Here is an 8,932-nt window from a genome sequence, read left to right on the forward strand (position 1 = left end):
TGTGTGTGTGTGTGTGTGTGTGTGTGTGTGTGTGTGCGCGCGCGCGACACTCTGAAGCCCGTAGGCTTTGGAGGCGGGGCTAGGAAGGGAAGAGGATCGGGGGGCGGGGCCTGGGAGTCAAGAGCGGAGCCCCGGGAGAACTCTCCCCAACTGTAGGTCTTGGAGGCAGGGCAGAGTGGGGCCAACGCGAGGCTGGGGCGTGACCAGGGAGTTAGGGGCGCGGCTTGGATGTGGCCAGAGAGTGAGGGGGATGGGGGCGTGGCCAGGGAGTTACCAGCAAGTCGGGGCGNGGCCAGGGAGGTAGACAAGTGGGCTGGGGGCGTGGCCGGAGAGAAAGGCTGGCGGACGGGGGCGTGGCAGAGAAGTTAGGGGCGGGGCAGAGCAGGGAGTGAAGAGGCCTGGACTAGGACGCTGCGGGTAGTGAGACAGGCCCTGCGCGGAGCAGCTATACCAGCACGGTTAAGTGCAGCGTCCCCCACGCTCTAGGCAGCTCCGGCGTCTCCGCCTCGCTCCCACCATGCCCGAACAGCTCAGTGTCGCGGAGTTCCTGGCCGTCACTGCAGAGGACCTCAGTTCCCCAGCCGGAGCAGCTGCCTTCGCCGCCAAGATGCCCCGGTGCCGCGGGGCGGCGCTGGCACGGGAGGAGGTGAGGGGCCGAGGCGGGAGGGGACCTCAGGTCAACTTGGGGCCTGGCTTTGACCTTTGCAGGAATGCTTGGAGCTAGGATGGCTCTTCGCTGCGCTCCAGAAACCCGCCCCTCCTAGATCTGTGGGAACCGAGCTCATCTCAAACATCTGTGTCCCCAAGGTGGAGCCGGGGAAGAGAGGACCAGATGGGATCTCGGGGTCACCTCGATACAGACTCCACATGTTGGGGCACATCTCCCAAATACTTTGGGCGATTTGCCCATTATATGTGTATTTGCTCAGCGGCTTACAATTCTGTGTTTTCGTTTTAGAACTCCACAAATATGCAGCCCCTCAGGTCACTCCCTTTCTGAGAAGCAGGCTCAGTCCTGAACTTACCTCTCCCAGGCTGCAAGAGAGAGGAGGTCCCCTCCTCCTGGCTGCTGGTTCTGAGACTTGGCTCGCCTTGTGGAATGATTGTGAATGGGAAGGCGCCAGGAGCCGGGGTTCACCTTGGCTGTTGCGGGCCAAGTTTATAGGCTCCTCTCCCCTCCCCTCTCCTCTTTGTGTTTTCAGGCAAAGTGTCCCAGGCTCTTTCTTTCGCCCTTGTAGGCTGCCCCACCCCATTCCCAAGCTCACTGGAGTTCATTCCTCTTCTCTGGACCCTAGGAATACACTGGAGCAGAGAGCCTGTAGTCTGGGGCCAGACGGGGATAATATGAACCCAGCTCTCTTCTAGAGAATGCCCTGGGTTGAGGTGGCATTTTGGACTTCAGTGGTCAGTCTGGCCTTCTCTATAAGTTGTACCTACTGTGTGGCAGATACAAAGCTACCCAGAAATACTCTGAGCTGAGGTCTTAGGAAATCTCCCTTCCTCTTTTCCCCTGACTGGCTGGCTCTCTGTCTGGACTTTTTCCTCTTTGGTAAGGAAGGCAAACAATTATACAAAGACTGTCGATTTCAAATGGTGCATAGGTTCAGAGCCACCATGCCTCAGGACCCTTCAGCATCTTTAGGGATTTTATCCATCATCCTCTCCTCCAGGTTGTCCATTACAGTGTTGGATCAGAGCAGAGAGATCTGCTCTGGCTGTAAGTGTCCACAGTGTTGGATCAGAGCGGAGAGATCTGCTCTGGCTGTAAGTGTCCGTGCATTTGACTGACCTTACCTGACTGTGTAAGCTCAGATTTGCCTCAGGTCAGGCCAGACAAAATCCAGCTTTTTTTCCTTTCTTCTTTTTCTTTTTCTTTTTCTTTTCCTTTTTCTTTTCCTTTCTTCTTTTTCTTTTTCTTTTTCTTTTCCTTTTCCTTTTCCTTTCTTCTTTTTCTTTTTCTTTTTCTCTTTTTTTCTTTTTCTTTTTCTTTTTCTCTTTCCCTTCAGATCCATGTGCTGCTTGCAAGCTTTCACTTTTGCAACAGAAAGGCAGGAGATCCCCAAGCTCACCTTTCCCCCTCACCATTGCAGCGTCCCCCAAATGAAAAGCCTGACTTACGACTTAGAGATTTTGCAGGGGTTTTCTGGTTGGTTTCGTGGTCATGTCTCTTTGTTATTGTGCTGGGCTTACATATAGTTTGATACTGGGATTTTTTTTTTCCTCCCTCCAGTACTGGACATGACTAACCTAATACCAGGCTTGAAACCGCGGTTGCTTCCTAAATCAAGGCTCCTAGTTCTAACCAGTTTCCTGAAACTAACTAGAGACTCTGTCCTAGGATCTGCAGGACTTTTTTGTCCACCTTACTGGGAAGGACCCTGGACAGGTCATAGGAACCAAGAATGTTCAGGCTGAAGGACCCTGGCAATAGAGAAATCAGCTAGAATTTCTCTCATTTAAGATGTTAAAACCCAGCCAGGCATGGTGGCGCACGCCTTTAATCCCAGCACTCGGGAGGCAGAGGCAGGCGGATTTCTGAGTTCGAGGCCAGCCTGGTCTACAAAGTGAGTGCCAGGACAGCCAGGGCTACACAGAGAAACCCTGTCTCGAAAAACCAAAAAAAAAAAAAAAAGTTAAAACCCATACACAGAGAGGGCAAGACACTGCCTGAGCTCACAGAGCGAGGGAGTAGGGTAGCTGCCATTCCACCCTGATTGCCTTAGCCTCTGGTCCCAGTCTCTTTCTCCCAAACATCTTTTAGAACTTCTCCAAGCCTCAATGATGTCATCTTGAACCTGAGTCTCACGGTTCCTCCATGCTTAAAACTTCAGTGGGTTGCAAATGGTTGCCTGTTTTTCACTGTGAATCTCTGCACAAAATGAGGGAGTAATCAGGGCTGCACAGAGAAACCCTGTCTCGAAAAAACCAAAAAAAAAAAAAAAAAATTTAAAGGAAGTATTACAATAATCCCTGCATCAGGCAGCCCCTCTCCTGGACCCCTCTGTAGCCACCACCCCATTGACTTTCACAGAGAAAGTAAGGCAGCTGCCATGGGATGCAGCAGGCCTGGCTGGCTGCTGTGTTTTGTGCAGCTCTCTGTGCCGTTTCTGTGCTAGGCACCAAGGGCATAATGATCCTCCTTTGAGAATGCCAGGAGTTGTCCTGAGTACCCAGGGAAAGATACAGTCAGTGCTGTCTGAGGCCAAAGGAACAGGCTAGGGAGTGAGCCAGCAAGGACCAGTGCATCTTGGGAACTTCCAGGAGGAAGTTCTATTTCCAGGTAGAAGACAAGGTGACCCCAGTTTAGTAGAGAACACGAGTGAGTGAATTCAGGGGTCGGTTGGAAAAAAGCACGACAGAAAGCCAGGAGACCATTTTGACCCCTGCTCTGTAAGAGGCCACCCTTGTGGACATCTGCATACTTCCAGCGCTTAACTGTAGAGCTGATAGGTGGGGGAAGGGTCATGGCTAGGGGAATGTTTACCTAAAATCCATATCACGTCTCATGCTGCATAGCTGAAATTCTGGTGGAGTCAGAATTACCTTTTCTTTGGCTTGTGTGTGTTTGTGTGTGTGTGTATGTGTGTGTGTTTTGAGATAGGGTCTAGCCCAAGCTATCCTGAAATTCATGATACTCCCATCTCTCTGACTACTGAATGCTGGGATTACAGGTGTGTACCGCCACAACCGTACCCAGTGGTTTTGGTTTTCTGGAAGAATTTCTTTTCTTTCTTTTCCTTTCCTTTTCCTTTTGACACAGGGTTTTGCTATGTAGCTCCAGGCTGGCCTCAAATTCTGCCTCAGCCTCCTGCACGTTATAATTGTGGGTGTGTACGACCTCTGGCTAAGGAGTCCATCCGCAAGTTTTGATATTAATCAGGTGGGGATACAGTACAGCCCAGCACCTCAGGTCTAGTCTCAGGTGCCGTAAAAATAAGAGCAAAGTGTCAGCATTCACAGTATTAATGTCATCACAGTTTGCCTCATGATGTGTCTTTTTGTTTTAGTGTAAAATATTATGTAGACTGGGCGTGGTGGCTCTCATCTTAATCCCAGCCATTGGGAGGCAGAGGCGGATGGATCTCTGAGTTTGAAGCCAGCCTGGTCTACAGAGTGAGTTCCAGAACAGCCAGGGCTACATAATAGATACTGTCTCAAAAACAAAACAAAACAAAACAAAACAAAACACAAAAAACCCAAAAATTTACAGGATCCTGGAGATTATAGATGATATGAACACTCCTGGCCAGGCTCTGTGGAAAGGAAGCTTGCTTTAGAAATAGAGAAATAGGGGTGCCTCTTGGAACTGGACCCCAAGTAACCTGGGAGTTGAGGTTTGGGAGGACTCCGGGACTTAGGCAGCCACCTCATCCATCCACCTTGTCTTACTCCGTCTCATCCCTGATTATTGCTTCTGCTCCGTTCTCATTGGATAGGACCCAGAGAGCAGCTTCGGCCCCCATGGTTATGTGACCTCACTTGTCCGGTGTCTAAAGGTAACCCAGCTAGTCTCTCATGTCCCACTTCCAAATTCCTGACAGTCCAGCCCAGCTTCTGGACTGATTACAGAGGCTCCCCAGGCCTCCCCACCCCCGGTTTCATCAACAGAGGTCACGGAGGTATAAACTCAGGCATGATAAACATGACCATGGTTTTACCTGGGGGAGGAGATCACTTCTTAGAGAAAGAGGCCAGGGTCCAGAGATTCCCTCACCGCCACCCCCCCCCCCCATGACCATCCACAGAACTTCTCTCTGTTTGGTGTAGTTCATGAGGCCCTCTGCCAGTGTCTCCTTCTTTTAGAACAGTTGCATACTATTCCGGCTACAGATGAATCTATCAGAAAGCTAGACAGAAAGTTTAATGACAGACTGGCATGCTAAGGGACGCTTAGCATCTTGGAGGGTCCTGACACAAGTTAGGCATTTGGACTTTTCTGCTGGACACTGGGGATCAAAACCTAATTGTATTGTCCAAGGACTGGATGAGGCAGCCTTGCCCAGGGCCTCATAATAACACTGCGTTCCACGCAGTAGGTGCTGAGACTGCTCATCTGTCAGCAAGAAAGATGCAGTCCCTGCCCTAGGGACCATCTCTTCTGGAGGAGTCAGCCCGGGGAACAGCATAGTCACCAGCAATTGCCTGTGGTAGCAGGTGACAGGAAATTCATCCCCTCGTCCGGGCCTTCCTTAAGGCTGGGCCCTGGGTCATCTCTCTTCCTGCTCTCCCTTCTCCCCAGGCCGGCTATTCCATGGCTTCAGTCACCTCCTGCCTCTCAGTGACTCACCCAGCCCGGACTCCCATGTCCAATGGTTTCAGTGGTTTTGCTTGGACCACACTCATGACTCCGCAGGCCTGGGCACCAATCAGGCTCTGTTGTACAAGCTGGGAGGTTCACGCACTCTTCTTCACCAAGGGCCATGAGTTTTACCTGCTGTGCATCTGCAGTCTGCCCATCGCTCTTTAATTGTTCCCTGGTCCACACCTATCAGGCTTATCAGCTGGCCCGGCTGCTCAGTGTTTTTTACTGTTTCTCACTGCTTCCACAGATAAAATTTATATTTATTACCAGGTTGTAGTGGTACATGTCTTTAATCTCAGCATTTGAGAGGCAGAGACAGATGGATTTCTGTGAGTTCAAGGCCAGCCTGGTGTACAGAGCAAGTTCTGGGAGTGGATCTACACAGAGAAAACCCGTCTCAAAAAACCAATTTTATATATATACATACACATACATATATATATGTATGTATGTATGAATGTTATGTATATGCATAATTTGTATAACTATTTCATTAACATCTGGTTGCTTGATAGAATAGATTTTTCTCTTCCAAGAGACTAGACTCTAAGCTTGGTATTGTATTCCCAGGTTTAATTACTGTTTTCAGTGTGGCTAGCAATTAAATTTATGGTGTCATGCATACCAAACATGCCCTCTGCGGTGAGCTATACTCCCAGGCCCCTGTCATAGCACTGCAGTAGGTGCCTAAAAAGGATTGGTTGAGTAACAAATAAATGAAACAAAAACTAAACAGAGAACAGTGGCCTGGGGTTGTTCTAGTTGGAGGGAACAGCTTCAGCAAGGGTCCTCCAGCAGTAAAGAACCTTACGCATAAAGAACCTCAAGTGTATGAGGCACTGAAAAGAGGCAGAAGGGAGAGAAGCCTAGAGTGGGGTAAATGGAAAAGTGTAGAGTTAGGAGGATAGACAAGGCCAGGCTGCACGGAAGCTCGTAGGCAATGCTAGTAATTTAGGCTTTCCTGTGGGGTGTGTGTGTCTGTGTCTCTATGTCTCTGTGTGTGTATGTATCTGTCTGTGTGTGTCTGTGTGTCTCTGTGTGTGCATGTGTCTGTCTATCTCTGTGTGTGCCTGTGTGTGTATTTGCCTATGTGTGTGTATGTGTCTGTTTTCTGTATGTGTCTATGTGTGTGTGTCTGTGTGTCTGTCTCTGTGTGTCTGTCTGTCTCTGTGTGTGTGAGATTTTTACTGTTATTGTTCTCGTCATTATTCATTACTATTATTTCGAGATAGGATCTCACTATGTACCCTGGTTCTCCTCCAACCAGGAACACACTTTGAACCTGGAGAACACTAACTAACTCAATAGATTGGCTGCCCAGCCAACCCCAGAGATCCTCCCGTCTCTCCCTTCTCAACCCTGGGAGGAGATGCAGGGGAAGGCACAGACAGGCCTAGCTTATTATGTGGATGCTGGGGAGTCAGGGCTTCATGGTTGTGCAGCAAGCACTGTACACGCTGAGCTGTCTCCTGAGTCTCCTGTTTTGTTGTTGATATGGTTCTCCTGTGTCTTGTTTTTATTGAGACAGGGTCTGATTCTGTAGTGAAAGCTGGCTTCTTAATCAGCTATGTAGAACAGGCTAGCCTCAAAAATTATGATTTTACTGTCTTTGCCCCTCCAGTGCTAAGGTTACATGGGACCTTATCTCAAAAAAGCAAAATAAGCTGGGTGTGGTGGCACGCGCCTTTAATCCCAACACTCGGGAGGCAGAGGCAGGCAGATCTCTGAGTTTGAGGCCAGCCTGGTCTACAGAGTAAGTTTTAGGACAGCCAGGGCTACACAGAGAAACCCTGTCTCATAAAACAAACAAACAAACACACACACACACACACACACACATATAAAAGCAAAATAAAGCCTGGCTTGATGGCACACGCCTTTAATCCCAGTAATCCCAGTCGAGGAAACAGGTGGGAGGACCTCTGAGTTCAAGGCCAGCCTGATCAAGTTCCAGGACAGTCAGTGCTACAAACTGGGTATGGTGGCACACACTTTTAACCTCAGCACTTGGGAGACAGAGGCAGGTGGATTTCTGAGTTAGAAGCCATCCTGCTCTACAGAGCGAGTTCCGGGGCAACAAAACCCAAAATAAATGAATAAGGTGGAGAGTGACTGAGGAAGACACCCAGCATCAACTTCTGGCCTACACACACACACACACACACACACACACACACACACACCACAGATCCGTGGGATGGTAGGTGTGTCCTTAGGCATCTTACTGTGAGCCCAGAAACACCCACCTGGGCGGTTCTAAACAGAATAGGACGTCACTTGATGGGAAACTCAGAAGTTCCCAGAGCTGGAGAGCCAGGCCTAAGCAGCAGGCAGATGTCAGCCAGAATGATATCACAGGCCAGGTTGGCAGGACACTGCTCCGTAGTGCTGCAGCATAAGGTGCCGCTGTCCCCAGGCCATTGCTGTCCCTCACCAGCATCACAGTAGGTTCTCCATGTCTTCTGATGCAGACCCACAGGGAGAGTCTCTTACTAACCGAGCCCAGGTGCAGGGGCCTAGAAAAGCAGGAACACATGGCCTGCTAAGACTTGTGTCTTGATGTCAGATATCCTTGGCACAGGTTTAGCAGTGTGTAAGGTGTCTGGGAGTTTACAACCCAGTACTCCAAAAGTCCCCGAATCTGTGTGTCCCATTTACGTCCATCCTGGCAGTGGGAATAGAGGAGATCACTTCTGGGAGAGGGATGCAGGGTACCCTGGCCCGTGCTCCGAGGAACTGAAGCCTGGAGAGACTGCGGAAGAAGCTAATGGATGAGACTGGAAAGGCGCTCCCAGGGAAGAAGGGAGGGCTGTGTGGACTGCAGGACCTCAGAGCTGGGAGGAGGGAGGAGGGAGGAGGGAGAGGTGGCCAGCTGCCAGGGCGCCACTATAGCAAAATAAGCAAGCAGCAATACCATCAATGGCTTCAACACTATGTAGGCCAATGGTGAGTGTGGGAATGGGGTGTCTTTGTCTCCTGTATGCTGGAGAGAAGAGATGGGGACAGGTTATAGGAGACTGGTGAGAATTATTGAAGAGAGGTGACTGTGATCCCAGCCCTTCCCCTCCTGGCTGCCTCTGTCTGGGATGAGGGTCAGCTGCGGCCTGGTCTCAAAGTCTGACCTTAGCACACGCCTCAGCCTTGAGCGCTGGCTTTTCTTGGCCGATGTCCAGCTCTGGCTGGTCCGTGGAGTGGCCAGGTAGATCTGGGGACAGAAACTGAAACTTTGGAAGGAAGAAACAGCCCCAAAGGCGGTTTGATCATCCAACTCTGTCGTCGTTTATCTTTTTAACTCTTTCCTGTGTGTGTGATGTGTCTGAGGGTGGTGAGTGGGTGGGGCATATGTTGTTATATGTCTGTGAACCCGTGTGCTGCTAAATGTGTACGTGTGTGTGGGTGGTCAGAGGTTGATCTCAGACTTCCATGTATGTTTGCTCTTGACCTTTGTGTTTTGACACAGGGTCTCTCATTGCAGCCTGGCCAACGACCACAGTATCCGTTCGCCTGGCTGGGTTCAGTAGTAGCGGTCTGACCAACCTGGCTTTGAGTTCCTACTGGCTGTGTGACCCCCGACAAAGGGACATCCCTGTTTCTGCCTCACAGTGTCGCTTGACAGGATGACTTTGAATT

General features: G+C 50.2%; 1 protein-coding gene across 2 annotated transcripts in view; it reads left to right on the forward strand.

Moving 5' to 3' along the window:
- The first annotated feature begins 363 nt into the window (after window positions 1-363).
- The window catches only part of Asap3 (ArfGAP with SH3 domain, ankyrin repeat and PH domain 3), a 39,735-nt gene continuing 31,166 nt past the window's right edge, over window positions 364-8,932 (forward strand). Inside the window, exon 1 of one of the 2 annotated variants that reach the window (XM_021161163.1) lies at window positions 364-646. In XM_021161163.1, the coding sequence (XP_021016822.1) occupies window positions 518-646 (129 nt within the window). In that variant the 5' untranslated portion in view covers window positions 364-517. The remainder of the gene's footprint in view (window positions 647-8,932) is intronic. The other variant, XM_029476661.1, reaches the window with a different exon arrangement.

The sequence above is a fragment of the Mus caroli genome, chromosome 4, assembly GCF_900094665.2.
Source record: "Mus caroli chromosome 4, CAROLI_EIJ_v1.1, whole genome shotgun sequence".
Classification (NCBI taxonomy): domain Eukaryota; kingdom Metazoa; phylum Chordata; class Mammalia; order Rodentia; family Muridae; genus Mus; species Mus caroli.